This window comes from Acartia tonsa, chromosome 10, assembly GCF_053477335.1.
Source record: "Acartia tonsa isolate MP-2025a chromosome 10, ASM5347733v1, whole genome shotgun sequence".
Lineage (NCBI taxonomy): Eukaryota > Metazoa > Arthropoda > Copepoda > Calanoida > Acartiidae > Acartia > Acartia tonsa.
Window position 1 is genome coordinate 13,611,131 of NC_137269.1, and position 20,740 is coordinate 13,631,870.

General features: G+C 31.2%; 1 protein-coding gene across 1 annotated transcript; it reads left to right on the forward strand.

Annotated features, from left to right (window-relative positions):
* The first annotated feature begins 290 nt into the window (after nt 1–290).
* On the forward strand, nt 291–20,223 carry LOC145329444 (uncharacterized protein B0416.5-like). The gene is made up of 23 exons (XM_080173593.1): nt 291–363; nt 1,214–1,259; nt 2,024–2,070; nt 7,391–7,489; nt 7,817–7,920; nt 9,029–9,109; nt 9,650–9,722; nt 10,063–10,106; nt 10,517–10,573; nt 11,088–11,143; nt 11,697–11,739; nt 12,250–12,316; nt 13,235–13,293; nt 13,723–13,747; nt 15,296–15,347; nt 15,885–15,949; nt 16,157–16,206; nt 16,721–16,794; nt 17,308–17,371; nt 18,243–18,317; nt 18,872–18,909; nt 19,531–19,600; nt 20,029–20,223. Exons 1-23 carry the CDS (start codon nt 300–302, stop codon nt 20,167–20,169), a joined length of 1,494 nt encoding a protein of 497 aa, XP_080029719.1. The 5' UTR covers nt 291–299; the 3' UTR covers nt 20,170–20,223.
* The last annotated feature ends 517 nt before the right edge of the window (nt 20,224–20,740 follow it).

The following is a 20,740-nucleotide window of genomic DNA, read 5'->3' on the forward strand; positions in this document are numbered from 1 at the left end:
TTCTGGACATACAAAAAACGCTTACTACTTTATATAATAGGATAAGTTAGTTAATATATATATAGTTAGTAACTTTGAATTACTTAGAAAAGAAAATTCCAACGTGAAAATTCCTCAAAGTGAAAATTAGGGGAGGGGGAGCCGTTTGTTTGTTTATTACTAGGTCAGTGCTTGACATATACCATAGGTGAAAGCAACAACATTCGTTTGATTATTGGTAGTTGGTCAATTCCATGTTTTTTTTGTGCTTCGCTACTTAAGAATGATATCATGCTTGTCATTTTGTATCAGATGTTACAATGAGTGAAGAAAATGTTAATCATTCAGAGTTTCAATTGTATACACGCAGATGGCTAGTTTTAGGTTATTATGTTCATTCAACAATAGTTAGTTATCGCTTCATATTATATACAGCTTTCCGCGGATAGTAAAATAATAAGTTAATAATTTTGTTGGACTCAATGTCCAAAGACCAGGGCAAACAGAACAATTGTATGATTTGCTTTTCTTATTCGTAGATACTTATGATACGATACTATACATGATTTTTATTATGGCTCCGAACATTTACTTATCCAGCAGGTTTTAAGCGGTCTCGAAGACATAATGGAAAATTCAGTTTTAACAAGGATGACAATATCTATAAAAGCGAAGCTCTGAGCGGAGGTCATACGAACATCAACGCTTGTGAAGTGTCAGAATTGAATAATCAGAATATAAATGTATACAAGTCGAACGAAACAAAATTGTAAGTAATTCTGTTGAAAAACTGCTTAAATACATGGACATACTTAAATTTTTAAGACTTGTTATAGAGTTGCTTCGCTTATTACAATGTACTTTGTTGTCCTAGGAATCAGTATTCCAAAAATCGGATAATTGTATCACATAAAATTTGTTGTTAAAAAAGCCAAAAAGCAACATGTTTGAAATGGACGTACGGACATTTATGTAACTCGTACCTAACTCCAGGATTCACCATACAAAGTTTGAAATCGATAGGATAATTCTAACATGCCTAAATTAACGTAAAAACCTATCCGTTACAGACGTACGGACGGAGATCGGACGTACGTACCTAATTATAGAAAAGCTTCGCTTTTTAAAAACTTAAAACATTAAAATTACCATAACCAAATTTGTGGACGGGTAAACGGAAATACAAGCTCGAAATTGTGAGAATCTTCACTTAAAAATAAACATAAATGTTAAGCTGCACTGGCATTACTCAACATTGCAAACAACATACTTTGGATCAGGTAAGCATGTTTAATAACAATTAATAGTTGCTTCTCCCCTGGCATCTAGGGGAAGGAGCAGGATTTCAGTAAAATAACCAACGCATAACATTTGAAAAGCTTTGAAAAGTATAACCAATTCAAAATAGAAATTTCCGAGATCTTTAGCTTCAGACCAAAAAAACCTTACTACTTTACATTACAGAACTAGTGGCTGCGTCCCTAGTATCTAGGGGTATTCGAAAGAATATGAAATGGCAGAAAAATAGCTGAAAACCATACAACGAATTTTTCATGAAAATAAACAGCATAAAACCATCCCGAAACCTATAGGAAGCTTCATTCTAAAGGAGAATATATTTGTTCAGCGGTTAGCGAAATCCTTCACTACAGACAAAAAAGCTTACTACTTTATAAAATAGGATTGAACTCACATTAAATACAAGGATGACAACATCCAGAATTAGCGATCAGTACAAAAATCATAAACTGGCAAACGGACAAAGTAAAGTAATGCAATGGCCGATAAATTGATGTACTTCCCCAATGATGATACGCAAAATTACCCCTTCAATAGATTTAAATTAGTCGTTGAAACGTTTAAACACTCAACTTAATGAATGAACTAATCATAATTCACTAAAGTCTCCAAAGTTGTTAAGCCAACGAATAAGAAAACGTTATTATAAAACTTTGGGGACTAGCGTAATAAACATTCCATTTTCCCCTATCTCTCTGCTAATACATATATATATATATATATATATATATATATATCTTTTTAGTTATGCGGCTGTGGCAGATGTAACTGGAAAATACTTTGAAGCTGGAAGTAAGTTAACTTCTCATTATTAGTTCTACACAGCCAAGTTTTATAGCGGGATGGCCTCTTATTATTAAAAGAAGTAAAGAGGCACAAAAAATAATTAATAAATTAATAATGAATATATTGGAGGGAAATTACGAAACCTTTCACATATTTTTTATTTGTTTTATTATATATTTAATTAATTTTGTACCATTAATAACCACAAAGTGCATAAAATTTTAAATGGTTATAGGTATGGATAATCTTTCAAAAAAATACCATCCGATAATATATTAGTTCTCCTAAAGCGTTACGAACTGATGGAAGAACGGACAGACCAACAAAGTTAATTATAGAGTTCCTTTTAGGGAGCAGCATTTAAATTTTAAGGGGGGAATTTTTTTTCCAAGGGCGTAAATTCCCCCAAGATAGTTCAATTATTTCCTGTAACTATGCGAATCTTCACTGAAAAGAAGAACCATATCGGTGTAGAGGATAGTGAGATCTTAGGCTAATAGTCTTCTTCAATGTAGGATATATTAAAGGTCCAAAACATTTATTTTTTTGTTAACATGCCGAAATATGTATCTACGAAGTACGGAGAAAAGGTAAATGTGAGAAAAGTTGCACTATAAAAAAAATAAACAATTTTTACTTTTTGTTAGTCAGCGAGGCTTGGGACATTGGGCTGCTTATTACACTAGTCCCCAACGTTTTATATAAAACAAGTTTTCTCATCCGTTGGCTTAACAATTTTGAGGACTTTTATTTAAATTTGATTGGTTGTTTCATTGAAATGAGTGTCCAAACGTTTCAGCCAATAATTGTAATCTAATGAAGGGTAATTTTATGTATCATTATTTGTTTATCGACAATTGTCTTATCCCTTTAGATACCTGATATTAGTAGAGAAATAATATTTGTTTCCAAATAAAAAAATATACTAATTATACAGCAGCTCCGCAACTTAAATTTTTTTGTTGCCGTGCATTGTCTTGAAACAGGAAGAAAATTCTTTGCGTCATTTCAACAATCTTACCTCTCAAGAAAAGAAAAAACAAGAACAATTATGTCTTTCATTAGCACATCAGTAACTACAAGAAGTATATATGAACTACATAAAATGAAAAAAGGGACATCGGAAAGTGGCATGTGTGATGTCATAAACATACGTCTAAAAATTAAGGATGAGAGGGATTAAGAAAAGGAAACCCCTAAAAAAGAGATAGATAATAGACGTTTTTTTTAGGGCGTCGCGCATATAACTTGTTGTTAACAATTCATACATTTCTTTTTTTTAATTTGGCTATAAATTCTCAATTAATCAAGTAAGACGTACAAACATTTTAGTGTAGATGCTTATCCTCTACATATCAAGTAATGTTTTATTTAGATGTAATAGTTGTTTTAGAGTAGCAGCACGCCTAATATCTGCATTATTTTCCCCATACTCTCATGTTTCTTAGTATGCTTTCAAAATTTTATATTAAAATCAGGGAAGTAGGGAAAGTTAGACTGTAAATTAAACTGGTACCCAAAGTTTTAACACCACATTATTTTATGCGTTGGCTTAAAAACTTTGGATACTTTTATTGAATTTTGATAGGTTATTTCAACCAAAAATATTTTAACTTCAAAGAAGGTAATTTATATATATATATTATATATATCAATTTATCGTCTATTGTCTTATCCCTTTTTTCACTGTTTTAAGATACCACAGGACATGGACAAGGGAACATAAACAATGCAGATTAACGATTCCGTCATATACCATATAGCAAAAATATTTATTAATGCTTTTTTTTAGGTTAGGCTATATTAAGAGTAAGGAAAGTACCCCTTTAAAATAAGAAATAATAGTTCATTTATAGCTATAAGAAAACAATATTTAACCTTATAAAACTTATAAAAGTTCTTGATGATATTATGGAATAAACAATGAGAAATTACAAGAATGTATTTTGAGGTAAAAAAATTGTTCAAAGTTTTAAAAATGATATCTAAATGCACATAAGCCGTTAACGATAAGTAAATACAATTTGTTATCTTAGATGCTTAGCTTCTCTTTCATTAAAGTTTTTTCTAGTATTTTTTCACCATTAAAAGGATTTTATGGCAGTTTAGATAATAATCATTTACTGCTAAAGATTTTATGTGCTAGCCTAGAAAACATTAAATGCTATGAATATTCGATCTACTGACAATATCTTTATTTTGCAATTTAGAGCGCATTTATTTGGACAAAACTGTCCTTGTATTTTTATGATGCTTGTTTTGTAACTTGTACTTTTAGGCAAAAGACTTCATAAAGTGTTTAAATATGATAACCCTTTCATTTAAGTTTATATAATAGTAATAGCTATAACATTTAAGTTATTACGAAATGAATATTATTGAATTGCAAATTTCCTTGAATAAAATTATTATTGACTTACAATTTTTGGGAAATATTGAAATAACATTAGGTTCCTTTACTGATTTGTTTGCACTAACAATGAAAATATAGAATTAAGATTCAACGCTCGGCATACGGAGACTAGCAACATTTAGCCTTGAGGCTGCTGCGTAGCTGATTTGGACTCATTTATTGGGCAATTCGTTCATCCAGTAAGAGGAGAGGGGATTGGGAATATCGTTATTTTAGCCAGCTGCAAGTATCACTTTATTGGAGTAAATGAAAGTAATAATATAACGATTCATAATATAGTTAGAGCGCGAATTAAATTCATTTCATTTTTTTTCTTTATTTGTCAATAAATTTTGTGAACTTAATTGGTAGATGCTAACTATAGAGTAGATATCCTACTAAAACTTTCACATGAATTAAATACCCCAATCCGTAGATAATGTACATCCTAGTAAACTTGCAGTATTAGTATGATCTAATGATATTGAATATCCCCCAGACTACGCAAATTCAATCAAATTTGACCTTAACCTGACAATTTATTCAATTTTCTAAACTTCTTACTGACTGATAAGTAGCCCACATATACATACAAGGATAAACATGTCTACAAATAGCACAGCAATGACAAATTATATATATTTTTTTTTATGAAATAATATTACACGTCCGCAGGTAGTATTAACTTGTAACTGAAACTTAATTTTATTAGCGAAGCTACTCTATGATTCGAAATGTACGTCTGTCTGTCCGTCGATTTGTAAGAAATGGAAGGGTAAATGTGATTTTCTTGGGCGCTACTCTAGATAGACGGCTTTAATTTTTGTGATGATTCTCTGAACTAATAAGCCTAAAGTAACTAATCAACTTTTTTCTCTCTTTTATGAAAACAGAACACCTGCTATATAACATAGTTCGTCCGATTTAGATGTTTTGTACTTGTTTAATCTAATTTTGAAAATATGTTAGAAAACAATCTCAATTTTGTTGGTCGGTGAACATACGGACAGCCATGCATTAGGTATAGAGAAGGTGTGCTACTTATAAGTACGACTATCAATTCTCCATCTTTCACTTTTTCTAAAAGTTTTTAAGTGTTTGTTACATGCTAAGTGTATATTTTTACTCAACTTTCTAGGCTTTAAATTTTACTTAAAATAAATTTTCTATATCAAAGTCATTTCTCTCTTTTATGTTCTTAAAATGCTATGTACAAATTCGTTTATAAGAAATTGGATAATAAATTGCTAGATATCCCAAATGATAATAAACAAGATTGTACTTTCTGTAGATAAAATATACTGGTTGAAAAATGTGGACACTTCTAGTTTAGAACATACCAATCAAAATGCTCAAAAAGTACCCAATATTTTTAGCCAACCTATACGATAAATCTTACTAAACTTTGAGTATCAGTGTAATTTACCATCAAATGTCGGTCCTTCCTACCTGATTTAACTTTAAATCTGTTTTAAACTATTTGTTTGTATGGTTGTCTGTTTGTGTGTGGGTGTGAGTGTCGAGGTTTGTGTTTGTGTGTAATTGCAAATGTGCAAAACTATAATGTCTTGTTATAATCATTATTTTGTCAAAATACAGTTTTTATTTTAATCTATTCTCTTCTTAATGGATGTGTACAATGTATAATGTTGTATGAAATCGACCATAGAAAACAACAACAAACAACAACAAAAAATGTTTATTTTGTACTTTTTCTTTTTAAAACTTATTGAAAATGGGAGGCCGACTTACCCTATTCCACCCGCCACAAGTGTCTGTTTTGATGTTAAGTTTAGTTTCCAAAATTATTTTTTTATCTAGTGTAGGTGTAAGGTTGTTTTCTTTTTGGCGGGAGGAAGGTGATGCTCCTTTGCCATATGAAAGAGATAGAAATTATACAAGTATCCCAAGGATCTTAAGGGATAAGAAAATGGTTAATGGTTCAACAAATTTACACTCAGATTTTCAAACTGCTAATAAAATAACTTGTACAAATCAGGGTACCAGTGTAATTTATAGCCCACTGTGATTATGAAAAAAGTAAAACTTTTAATCACCCGACAAAATTGGAAATTAAGATTATCAAGCGACTAATACACTCAAAATGCGCCGCTAATTTTTTTACCTTTAATTTTCCCGTGATAATGATTGTTTATAATTTATATCATGATTAACATGGCATAATATTCACTTGATAATCCTATTTTTTTCAATTGCTTGAAAGTTTTACTTTATTTTCAATTATTTTGTTTTAGCCCAATGTTCCCTTTGTCACTGCAAATATCCTTTCAGTTTTCCTGCATTCACGTTGCAGTGAAATTGAAGTTGGTTCCTTTCATCACATATTATATCAGCATCACAGTGGAGTTCTTACCTTATTCAAGCTAAAAATCTGGTGTTATTATGTAAATTTTTTACTAGAGAAATCAATTTAAATGGGACTCTCATTGCACGAACATTGACAAGTGTTTTTGGATATTTTCACTGATTTATTTCAGGTTTTTAAAAAACTTTTTCATATTTTTCTTATGTATGCTGCTTTAAAATAAACTCTGAACTTAAATCTACACAAACCAACTGATTATGAATAAAGGGAAACTTTTAAGCACTCGGAGGATGTTGGAAATTATCAAGAACTCAAATCCTTAAAATTTACTTCTAAATTTGTGAACTTCTAATTGGCCCAATCTAATCACCTTTTATTTTGATACCAACTATTATGATTCGGTGTAACAAACATTAGTTATACAATTCTTTAATGACGCAAATTGTATCTGAAATTCTTTACTAGTGTAGTTGAAGAATCTATAAGTCAATGAATCCTTATACTAGTGTACCTCGTATGACATAGCATATTTAGAGTGTCACAGTCATGCATATTGCACATTACTACATCAATGGTTTTATTCCATGTATAATTAAATTTTTTTTCAGCTGACGAGGTTGACCTGCTCGGAACTGTATCATTCATTGTTGGAGTACCCACCTGCCTTATTTCTACATACATTGTTGATAGATATGGGCTCAGAGTAGGTGAGATTTGCATTTTGTTTGCAATTAGACCGCGTGAGGTCATAATTCATAATTGACTTATTCTACATATGAAACTTATATTTTGACTTGCTTACTTTATAGTAGGGGCGTTGGTTTTACCCTCTTTCATTAAAGATAAACTTTCCTGTATCTGTAGTAATTATCACTGTAAATGTCGTTCCATCGGTTAGTGAGATGTAAAGCTACAGACAGATAGACATCATATTAGAATTATATATATGATTATTCTTTAATTATTTCCTCAGCTTTTAGGATACCATTCCTCTATCATATAAAATCTTCCCAATCAATTATATTATAAATCAGGTTTGAACTGCGGATCCATCTTGACCGTGTTGGGGGGTATCCTGAGAGCAATATCCACTATACCTGGATTCCAGCAGGATTCTGAGACTCCATGGTGGAACTTGGTAAAACTTTTCTTTCCTGGAATATCAGGAAAATGAAATATAGGCAACAAAAAATTTATATTATCTTATTTTCATGCTAGTTCTAATCTGTTGTGTATGCTTTATATCAAAATTAGCAGCTTTCCCCCTAGCATCTATTAGCCTTGTAGGCAGATAAATAGCCTTAAACCAACCCTGAATCTATGTGAAGTTTCAATAAAATGAAAAAATCAATCGATTTAGTAATTTAGAATCATAAGCTACAGACAAAAAACCTTACTTCTTTATATATATACTAGCGGCTTCGCCCCTAGCCCCAAGAGGTTTAATCAAGAGGTGTTGTTTAGATTTAAAAAGAAAAGGTAAAAAAAGTTTTTGGGGGGGATTTTTGATTTTAGTTTTAAAATTATTTTTTTTGTTTGGGGGAGGGATTTTTCATTTTTTTAGGGGGGATGGGGGTGTCCCACCCCCCAAGAAAATAGCTGAAGAGTAGAGCCCAATCGGTTCAGTGGTTACTGACATCTTAAGCTTCAGACAGACAGACAGACGGACAGACAGACGGACAGACAGACGGACAGACAGACGGACAGACAGACGGACAGACAGACGGACAGACAGACGGACAGACCGACGGACAGACAGACGGACAGACAGACGGACAGACAGACGGACAGACAGACGGACAGACAGACAGACAGGCAGACAGACAGACATCGTACTACTTTGTATTATAGATTAATAGGAAAATTTTGTCAAAATACAATTTTATAGATATACTTTTTGAAAAGTTAATCAATAGTTTCTTTTAAAATCTTTAAAAACTTATAGGTCAAAGTAAACTAAATTATCTCTCTAAATCTAAAACTAGTTTTTCAGCTGAGCTGGATCTTTAAATCATTTTAGTGGTGAGCCAGATCGGGGTGAGCCAACTTTCCACCAATGAGAGCACAGCATTTTGTGAAATGCCGCGCTTTGATTGGCTGAAATTCGGCGCACCCCGATCTGGCTCACCACTAAAATGATTTAAAGATCCAGCTCTGGTGAAATTGGAGAACAATTAATTTTAGATTTCTAGATGAAAAATGTCACCAATTTATTATAATTTATTTTAGCAATTTAATATTTTTAGGAAACCCAATATTACATCAGCCTTGTTGGTCAGGCGTTGACTGGAATTGGAAATCCTTTTGCTGTGTCTTTACCTACCAAGGTATCATATAAAATAAGTAATAATTAAAAAGGCATGCACACCTATTCTATACTAATTAAGAAGTTTATTTAAGTTATTCAAGTTTATTTTAAACATGCTGATTCCTTTGATATTTGAACGCCAATTTTTTCCCTTGATGTAGTTTATAATCAAGACAATGTTTGTTTATCCTATTTGTTGAGCTTCGCTCCTATGGATGTTATCATCCATGTTAAAAATTCATTACTCGTAATTTGATAAACGCATAGGACCCAAAAACGTAAATAAACAAGTATTACAACATCCATGAAAGCAAAATCAGACGGTATCATTAACACTTGTAGAGTAGTCCGAACTTAATTAAGCAGAAATATGTAAATTATTAACACTAAACAAAATTGTATGTAGATTTGTTGCTACATTGCTTAAATATTAAATATGATATAAATTCACCTATGAACTTTTTTGTAACCAATATAGATTTGCTACACTATTTAAATATTTGCTTTGCTTTTGAAAATCATACTTAAATTTCTTAATAAATTAATAAAACATTAATAGGTGAGTCAAAATTGGTTTGGTGAGAATGAAAGAGGAATGGCCACAAGTTTACTTGCCCTTTCCCTCCCATTAGGTAAGTACATACCATAAAATCCGGGAAGGGAGAGGATATTGGACTGTAAATTACACCGGTAATAAAAGTTTTACCCCATTCTTTACCTCGAAACTTTGGGTACTTTTATTGAAGTTTTTATTGGTTGGTTTAAACTAGTAATTTTAGTAATTATCATCATTGTGGATGTATAACATTTTATCGTTCATTGTATTATCTCTTTAGATCCTTTTATATCATTTACCCCTGAAACTGATGAAATTAAAGTCTTTTGAAATTTAGTCCTCCATTCTTTATCCGGACTTCAAACAGTTGAAATACTTCATATTGAATTTAATTTAATTATTTTTGTATCCACCAGGAATTGCTTTGGGTCAAGGATGTTCCCCTTTGTTTGTTATAGAGGTAAATATTATAAACCCAAGAATAACAAGCAGATCTGTTAACACACTTATATGATAACTTTTCCAGTATGGCTTCGAAACCGATTAATATACCTTGGATAAGAACCTGAAAAATCATGTATTCGTATCATATTATAGATATATTTTTACGAATAATAAAATTATTATTATAGCATTTCAAAACTGAAATTAATCTTATAATTTTTTTGTTTTATTATCCCTGGAAATCTGTCTTTAATACGATGTAATAGAAGTTAAAAAAGTAGCGCAATCATAATAGGCTAATTATATATATTCAAGTACAATCAATTGTAATGTGTATGTATTTAAAATTATTTGTTTTAGAATTTAGAAAATAATTTTAAAAATCTTCCAATAAACCATTTTTATCAAAAGTGTTTAATTGTTTAGGCAAAAGATGTGCCATTGATGAATGTGGTTTGGCTAATTCCCGCCATTATAACACAGGTAGGAAACAAGGATAATTTTATCCACGCCACACTATAATTTCAAAATAATTTGAAATAGAGCAAACAAGTATTTATTTGCAAGAATTACTTTGGTATTTAAAATTAAACATGGATGACAACATCCACAAACGCGAAGCTTAGTAATTAAGTCAGACAAGAAAGACTGATGAATATTAACTTATATAGATTGACAACTCATTAGATATATAAAGTATTCCTAATTATCTAAGGAATCCATATTCCAAAAATCCTGTGAATAGGATCAGGGATACAAAATATTGAGTTAAAAAATAAATTATGTTTGAAATGAACATACTGACTTTTTGGTAATAATTCTTCTAAACTTAACTTAACTTATACAGGAATCATCATCCCATTTCAAACATGCCTAAATTTACTCCTTACGGACCGACCCTAATTATAGAAATGCTCTGTTTCAAAAATGTTTACTTTTCTCTTGAGAATCTTTTGATATTTATAAATTATTTCTAATGATTTTATTATGTTTTTAGCTGTTGGTAACATTTACAGTAACAACCTCACACCCACCTATACCACCCAGTATGAGGTAATAATTATTTATAATACAAAGTAGCTTTATGTCTGTCCGTCCGTCTGTCTGTCTGATCTCGATAAACACTGAACCGATTGGATTCTACTCTTCAAGGAATATACCTACTGGTCCTTCGGTGGTTTTAGGTTATTTTACCCCAAAAACCAAAAAAGTCCTCCCCATTTTTTTAGGCAGTTAATTTAAAATTTTTGAAATTACTGGGTATAGTCCCTTTCGTGGCAACGCACCTTAAGGGGCGATTCTTCGTATTTTTCATAGTAGCTTTTCTCCTATTTCTAGCCCCTGCGGGGGGCTCTAACCCTGTGGGGCAATCACCTATCCCAATATAACTTAACCTAACTTAACCTAACCTAAAATAACTTATAAAAAGCCATTTTAAAAATACAACAAGTCGCCCCTTAAGGGGCGTTGCCACGAAAGGGACTATTCCCAAATTACCTCTTGGGGCAAAGTCGCTATTTTATTTTATAGCATTATCAATAGTTTTCCGCGGATAGGAAAATGATAATATAATCAATATACCAATAATTTCATATCTATTTTTCAGCTCTAAACTTGCCAAGGAGGCTGAAAAAGGCCAAACTTTTAAGGTAAAATTTTTAAGAAGCGAAGCTAAACTATGAGTGTTTATGTCTGTCTTTCTATTGGTAGGGACTTTGTTGTCTTGGACTTTGGGTCAGGAACCAACGCAACATTTCATATTTTAAGATTTTTGAGTAACAGAGTAGAATTATATTAAATAGTTTTTTTTTTCTAGCAGAAACAGCTCAATAAAAATTAAGATGTGGTTTCTTTAAAAAAGTATCGCTAAGTCGGCTATAATCTAAAGCCGGTTCATAATTTTTTTACACATCTATCTGTAACATTTTATATATCTAATAGTGTTCTAAAATCATAGAAGAATTTTTATTTAAAGTTTTTGTCCATTGCTTGTAAGATTTTTTTGAAAGATTTTTATGATTTGTCTACCTACAGTGGAAAGCGAAGCTTGTCCTTTTGAGAACCCATATATTCAAAAACACTGGCAGAAATAAAAGTTACAATAGAACAAAATTAAAAACTTAATTATTTAATTAATAATTAATTATTTGTAAATGTAGGAGTACCTGAGTAGAATGAAGTCAATATTTACAAATAAAGAATACATGATTCTTTTTGTGTCTATAGGTGAGTATACGTTTATTAATCCTATTATGTAAAGTAGTATGATTATTTTAAGATTTCAATAACTACTGAACATTACTGAAATTTTAGAACTTTACTTAGATATAAGCCTCGGTATTGTTTTGGGCTATTTTTAACATATTGAGAAAAGATCCTTTAGATGTTACGGGTGCAGCCTCTACTAAGATTCTAAAATTGTTCTCACTATAATTCCCTGTCAAAATTTTTTAAAAATTAGCAAGCTTATACTACCTCTGCCACGACTACTTTTTATTAAAGCCATGTAGTTGACATAAACCATTAAAATTAGATAAATGCAAACAATTTTGACAGGGTAATGTCTATATTTCAGACCAAAGAAATAATTTGAAGTATATAAAATTTATCTATATTTATCAATAAAATCTCTGTAACATCTGTGGGGCTTCATCTCATTCTTCTTCTCCCCTCTACCACTTTTTAGAAGCGCATTAACTCCACAATTTACTTTATCTTTAGTCCGTCTGTCCACCATTCCATAACGCTTTTCGTGAAATGTGATATTCTTGGCTACTATTCAAGACAAATGGCATAATTTTTTTGTGAAGATTCCCTGTATCAATAATCATTCACCTGATCTTCAGTCAGTCAGTCATGCTACAAAAAAAGAAATATTTAAACATATAAAAACATCTTTTGTCATTTTTTTCCAACAGAAATATTTGCTACTTATGGATGTTGTTATTATATCAAACGTAAGTTCGAGATAAAAGTTGTTTTAATTATTTGGCTATTTGTGTCATGAACGTTATTGCAAAATTGATTCTATAGGTTCGAGATAAAAGTTGTTTTAATTATCTGGCTATTTGTGTCATGAAAGTTATTGCAATATTGATTGTAGCCTAGCTATCAAGAATATTCTATTCTTGTTAAATATTTCAGGAGGTGCAGTTGGTTACTTCAATGTATTTTCAACACAGCTAAGTCAATTCATGTGTTCCAGGAAATAACAGATATCAAATCAAATATTTTGCAACCCCTTCCCCGGCATCCAATCAAACAAGGTGCTTTTTTTCTCAAATTATCTGGCGAGCACAGAACCAACCCCATACTTTATTTTTTAATAAATTGAAAATACGAAGGGGTTGGTTATTTATTATGCCTAACCTCTGGTGGCCTATACCTTAACCTACGTTGCACTAACCCGACAGGGTTACCCCTTACTCAACTAAACATCACCTAACCTATGGTAAAACAAAAGTCCACTCATCTAATTTTCATAAATAAGGGGGTGGGGCCGGGTAGTTTTGATCAATAAACACTTTTAGGAAAACTTCTTAAACAAAAATTCTTAGCACTGATTATTTTTTGTTCATAATATATTGCCCCTTTAAAAGTTATCATATTGAATTTTGATATCTGTTATAATTAGAGGTTATGACAATGTGAGCTCAGGTAATATTTAACTTTTAAATCAGGAGATACATTCCTTTCAATACTAGAATGAATAAAGTGAGTTGGATGTAGAACGTAGATGGTAGATGTTTAGTTGTAATAACAAAGAAACAAGGTTGACAACATCCATAAAAGCGAAGCACTGAAACGGTAGGACAAACGGACACTAACACTTGTATAGTGTCAGAACTGAATAATCAGAATATAAATGTATAAATGTCAAAGCATAATTGTAAGTAAAATTTTTGAAAAACTGCTTGATGCAGAATAAAGTTTATGAACATACTTACATTTTTAGTACTTGATTATAGAGTTGCTTCGCTTATAATTTGCACTTTGTTGTCCCAGGAATCAGTATAGCAAAAATCAGATCAATCGGATTATTAGATCACATAAAAATTTGTTGTTAAAAAAGTAAAAAAATCAACATGTTTAAAATAGACATACGGACATTCTGGTAATGATTATAGAGTTGCTACGCTTTCTAAATCGTACCTAATTACTACAGGAATCACCATGCAAAGTTTGAAATCAACAGGACAATTCTAACATGCCTAAATTAGCGAAAAAAGCTATCCGTTACGGACGGATGGACGGACGGACGGACGGACCGACCCTAAGGATAGAAAAGCTTCGCTTTTAAAAAGAGAGGGAATAATAAATCAAACTCAAAGAAAATAATCAAACCTTTAAAAGATAAGTTTTGGTATTTTTAGACATTTGAGGCACATAACCACATAACGTTATGGATGGCTGACGGACAGACAAAGTAAGTCGTGGAGTAGGTCTGGGTTTAAAAAGAAGATAAAGTCAAAGAAAAAAAGCTCAAATGGAAGAACAACATCTCCACAAACAAAGTGTTAGTTACATAAAATACCAAAATATTATAATGGGGGCGGTTGATTACCAACATAGGTTCATACTATTAGTATACTATTGCTTATAATCAACCCATTGATTGTACCACCTGTTTTAAGCCAAGGTATTCCCCCCAGTCTTACTATCAAATACATATAACATAGCGTTAAGATTAAGACGTGGTTTCAGAAGAGATTCGAACCTATTACCTCCTCAAAGACAAGCAGATGCACTATTCTATAGATTTGGGTAATACAAAGAGAACCTAAAGTTGTGTAACATTGTAGAGCAAAATCATTGAGATAAAACGATAAACCAATCTTCCCTCTAAACATTTCTATGAAAAAAGTCATCCCTGGTAAATAGTAGATATTGAGTGGTAGGTCAATACTATTATTAGTTGACCTCTCCATCTCTTGATAAAAGCAAAATAATAAACAATAGAGAAATATTTTGTTAAATTTTCAGCTCCAAATGACGACATTTAATGTTATTTTTTCCTGAAAAGATAAATTGGATTTTAGCATTTATCTTTAATATTTTTAGCCTCTAAGTTTTATGCTAGCCAAAATAAAAGTTCCTCTACTGTTTATTTCTTAATGGTTATGGTTTCAAATTACAGAGCAGAAAAGTGGCAGCAAATAGATTTCTTTTCAGGTGAAAAGTCCCTGTCTGACTATTTATGTTTAGGTCTTGCTGGTTCTTTGTTGCTTGGAACAGGATTCATTGGGGCCATTGCAAGGTAACAAGACCGACGACAGTCGTAGAAGCGTAGATGTATTATAGATTTAATTAATATGAATATTAATGCAATATTTCATATTTAAGAAATAGAGTTATATTGATTTAATTTTTGTTGTCCGCTTCTGGTAGAAAATTTTAAGAAAACATTTTTTATAATGTTTCATTGTATAATCTTGTAGTAGATATATGTAGTATATATAGACAGAGTATTCCAACAACGAAATGAGTTTTTTTTTCAATCACGAAACCTATACGTGATATTCAGCTGACGTTGAGGGGCAACACTTAGTAGAATTGACGACCTTTTTAACTACCCCCTAAATATTATTTTAGATTTATTTCGCTAGTTGGTTATACCTTATTCCTGATATCTAGATGGCCAATGTGGCCTCATAATCCATCAAAAAATGCAAGCAGACAACTAATTTTGTTTACTTTTTGTTATATACGATCTATTCAAGTAAAAAGACGTAGGTACTGAAATGCCTTAATTGTAGAAGAGCTTCTCTTTTTTTAATTAATTTTTTTGTTTTAGTGGTTGGTTTGTAGAAAAGTACGGTTATATTGAGGAAGTAGCAAAAATATTCTATGCCATTGCCGGTAAAAGTTTTCATTTTTGCACTTTTACTCAAATAAACAAGAACACTTTTTTTTAGCAACATTAAGTCAACAATGTTCAAATTGGGTATAAAAAAAAGATTGACAAATAGTGATAAAATAGAAAATCTTATGACACATTCAGTAACTATAATTCTTTTCAATTGAAAATAATTTTTTCTTTTGACTTAATGAATATTTAATTTTCAGGAATAATGGGAATACTGATAGGACAGTTCATGCGACATTCTGGCCAAAGAGTAAGTTTACGTCCGTCTGTTTGACTAAGTCACTTTTTTTACATGATTCAATAAAGTAATTTTACAGTATTACTTTATTTTGGGTTATATAAATTTAGATATGATATATCTGACAAAACAATATCTTTCATGTTTTTTTTGTTTTTTTTACTATTCTTATATTCTTGTGAATACCCTTCGAGATATTTTTACTTGCGAAGCTACTCTATAATTTACTTTGTCTGTCCGCTCGCCTGTTAGTCGACGCTAACGCTATGTAAAATTGCTTAGTTTTTGTGCGACGATACTCTTTAATAAACACCATCCAGAAAACAACTTTCTTTGTCCGTTTGCCTGTCGGTCATGTAACAAAAGATTAGTGGCCTTTCATTATTTAAAAAAAAAATGCTTCGCCATGGATGTTTGATCATTTTAAGTTATAATTTTCTTTTTACTATTTTAAAATGCACAAGCATAACACGTTGAAATGTATGTAAGTACATTAATATTAATTACTTTATCGAGATCCTTTTAGTTCTGGATTATGTTTTTCTGTTCCATGTTCGGAATTTTTGGATTTGGCATGTATCCTCTTGGGTTAGAACTAAGGTAGATATTTTCATAATTTGTCATAATTTGCCGTTATAGAGCAACCCCCTATTCCAATAACAGCGGATACGCCCCTAGGGACTCCAGGGACACTTGCTTTTTTGTTGTTGACATTTTCAACTATCCTATTATATAAAGTAGTAAGCTTTTTTGTCTGTAGCTTAAGATTTCGAAAACTACTGTACCTATTGAGTTCTCTGTTCTATGGAAGCTTCTTATATGTTCCTGGATAGTTTTAGGCTATTTAATTTTTATATCTCAGTTAGGTTTTAGGCTATTTTAATAATTTCCTTACTCTTTTAAATACAGAGCTCCTAGATGCTTGGAGCGCAGCTGCTAGTGATTTTAAAAAGAAACATTAATTGAAAGCACCAAACAAATGATTTCACAACCTTTGTCTCAAATGCTAATTTACTAAAGAAATAAATTTCAATGAATTAGGAATTAGATTTGAAAATACTTTTTTACGCACATATTAAGTACATTTTTGTATTAACCTTGTTTAATTTAAAGTGTAGAAGTTACCTATCCATTGGATGAAAGTATTGGAACAGCTTTAATCTTCATGTCAGGACAGGTAACTTATTAAAACTAATAAAAGTAGTTGGATGTTTTTCTATTTGTCTGTCTGTACCGAGGGATCTTCTAACCATTAATATGGTTCTTCTTTTTCATAAGTCCTGGGAAGGGTTATAACTATTTTTGGGGAGAGTACATTTACCCTCCCAAAAGAGAAATCAACCATAGAAAAATTTATCCGCCAAAAAAATTTATCTTTTTACCTTTTTTTAAAACTAAAATTGAAAGTCAGGGTACTACTCCCCCCCCCCCTCTCCCCATACCATGTACCCCTACAATACCTCAACTAACAAAATAAGAAGCAAAATTTGTCTTAAAAACAAAATAATCACAAAACCTCGACTTTCTTTTTTTCTTGTAATACTCACAGTGTGTTCGAAGTTGCTTTGACTCTTGTGTCAGAACCTAAATTGGGACATAGTGCATTTCATTACCCAGGTTAGGTATCTTCATTTCGCTTTTCAATAAAATCTAAAATACAGCCGTTTTTGAGAAAAATAAGATTTGAAAATTCCAAGCTAAATTTTCATCTCGTAGGAGTTATCGCATAATCATAAACAAGAAAAGCAAAGATTGTCTATTTAAAACTTTGATCAAGTTTGCTTTTATAAAGTTCTTCATAAAACCACTCGTGAAGGAAGTTGATTCATGGCCATTTTTATTAGTTGCTTTGTTAAAGTCACAGAAATTCAGCCTTAAATAAATTATATATGGAGAGGCTTTATGAAAGACATAATCTTTGCTTTTCTTGTCATGATTATGCGGTAACTCATAACCTAGGGTAATGAAATGCACTATGTCCCAATTTAGGTTCTGACACAAAAGTCAAAGCAACTTCGAACGCACTGTGTACTATTTTGTCTTTTTAGTTACAAGGATTTATAATGGTGATGGTTTCAGCTGCTCTAGAACAAGATCTTTCCAAAGAGGATGAAGAAAAAGCAGTAAGTATTTATAATTCTAAATGTCCAATAACCAGAGCTTGGCAAACTAGCGTCAGTCGCATGTCAGCCTCAGAGAAAACGTCATATTAAAATTTTTAATCTATATTTATAATTTATCTGTAATCTGAATGTCTAAATTTGTCCTTAAAGAGACAATCCATATTTTAGTATCTTTTTTGTCCCACAAGCAGGTTTAATTTTTAGGCTTATGCGCAGCTGCCGAGCCCTGCCTATAACTAAGGCAGCAAACGGAATGTTTTTATTAATTATATTTTATTATATACATAAAACATAACAATAATGATAAACTAACTCATTTCAACCCAGGGCATAAAGCTCCTTGTAGTGCACCAATTAATTTCAGTTTAAATGCATTAAAAATATTATTAAACATTTTAGACATCCAGCTTGTTCTCAAAAGATTTGTTTCCATAGCTCTTAGACTGCCCAATTATCTAAAAGAAATAAATATATACTGTATCATTTTAACAAAATTAATTATTCGTATAAAAATAGTCCTTGTAATATTTAATAATTAATAATTTCCTTTTTAGGTTTGTTTAGGTTCTGTAAAACCAAAAGACCATACAAGGTGAGTTTTGAATTATACGATTTTAATAACAAGCGGTTACCCTCCACTTTAAATTTTAGTTAAAAAAAAAGAAAAAAAATTGGAGGGGGGGGGGGGATTTTTTGAGAGGGTTGTCATAACTCCAAAAAAACCTTTCCATAAGAAGCCTCGCTGTAAAGGAGAACCATATCGGTGCAGCGATTTGGTAAAACACTAGAATCACACTAAACACTAAAGTCATGCTAGGCTTCAAAGAAAATAGTATGAAAGGGGTAATTGCACGAAATGCATTTGAACATGAATTTAGTTAACTGCATATTTTTTCCTGGTCAATGGTTTAAACTACATCTATAGAGCATATTTTTGAAAGAATTTCAATTTTCTACCACGTAGTTAAAAAAATATCAAGACTTGAAAATCGTTTTTTTTTTGTGATATATGCAATTTGTATAGCTGGCTTATTTTCACAACAACAGCAGGACGACTAGTTTAGTGATTTCTAATGGTTTTTTATTTATTGTAATACAAAATTTTGAATGTTTGATGGTATTTTTGTAACTTATGCTTAAAATCATTTTTCTGCAATGCACTTCATGCAACTATCCCTTTAATTTAAATGATAGAGTAATTTTAATTCTTTAGGTTTATAATATTCTTGAGCTGTTTCCTGACGTGTTTGAATATTTTCTTCATTTTGATTTTTAAAACTAAGGTAAGTAGAAAAGATTTTTACTTCCAATACAAATAAAGCAAAAGCTTATGAATCTCTAATTATTTAATAGTTGTATTCGGCACTTTCATACAGTGTGTCGGTTGAACACTGTTATTACCCCTGCCCCATATTTTTAAAAAGAAATTGAAAGTAAGAAGGGGGGGGGGGGGTAATTTTTTCCTATTCTAGTCCCTGAGGGACCTGTACTGACAGTGCAATAATCCTGCGGTGCATCCCAGTACCTAATGTAACCTAAACTAACCGATCTAAAGCAATAAACAAGCAAACAAAAAATTACTTCCCCCCCCCAAAAAAAAATTTTTAATTTATTTTAAAAACATCTCATCCTTACAATATTACATTAAAATCAATAACAAAAAAAACAGCTACAATAGATAAACAGATATGAAAAAAAAATATTACTTTAGTTTAAGAGAAGTGAAGCAGACAAAACAAATGTGAACACAGCAGCTGAAGCTAACAATAAAATAGAAGATGATGCTACTGCTGAACACGACAACCCTGGTTTTGAAACTGATAATAATAGACCTATTCTAACGACTCTGTGATTTGTTTGAATGTAATAAATTTAAATGCTCTTGTTGAATATATTTTTATACTTATGTTTTTTGGTATTTTCAATCATTACCTTATTAAGAAGCGAAGCAACTCTATAATAATTACTGGTTTTTTTTTCTTTTTTTTCTATTTCTTTTCTTTCTTTCATTTACCTCCTTTTCTCTTTCTTTTAGTATCACGAAGGCTAAGCTAACGGATCAAGTAAATCATTCAATAAATATTTCTTGCTTTGGGGAATCTTTACAAAAAAATCGGCCGTCTTGAATTGCACTTGAGAAAATTGAGTAAAAGTCTGATGTACAATCGGACGGAAGGACAGTCAATATGAATTGGAGAGTGTCTTTGTTGCTAAAAAAAATCTAAAATAAATTGTCAAGCATTCTATGACATAAACAGTCAAAATACATATACACATACAGTCAAAATACATATACACATACAGTCAAAATAAACTGGAAATAGATTTTAAACTTTTTTCTTCTCTTTTCAAGTTTTGTAAAGTTTTAACACAAAATATACATTCCCGACACTCAACTTTAACAAAAAGTGTGAGAGAAATCA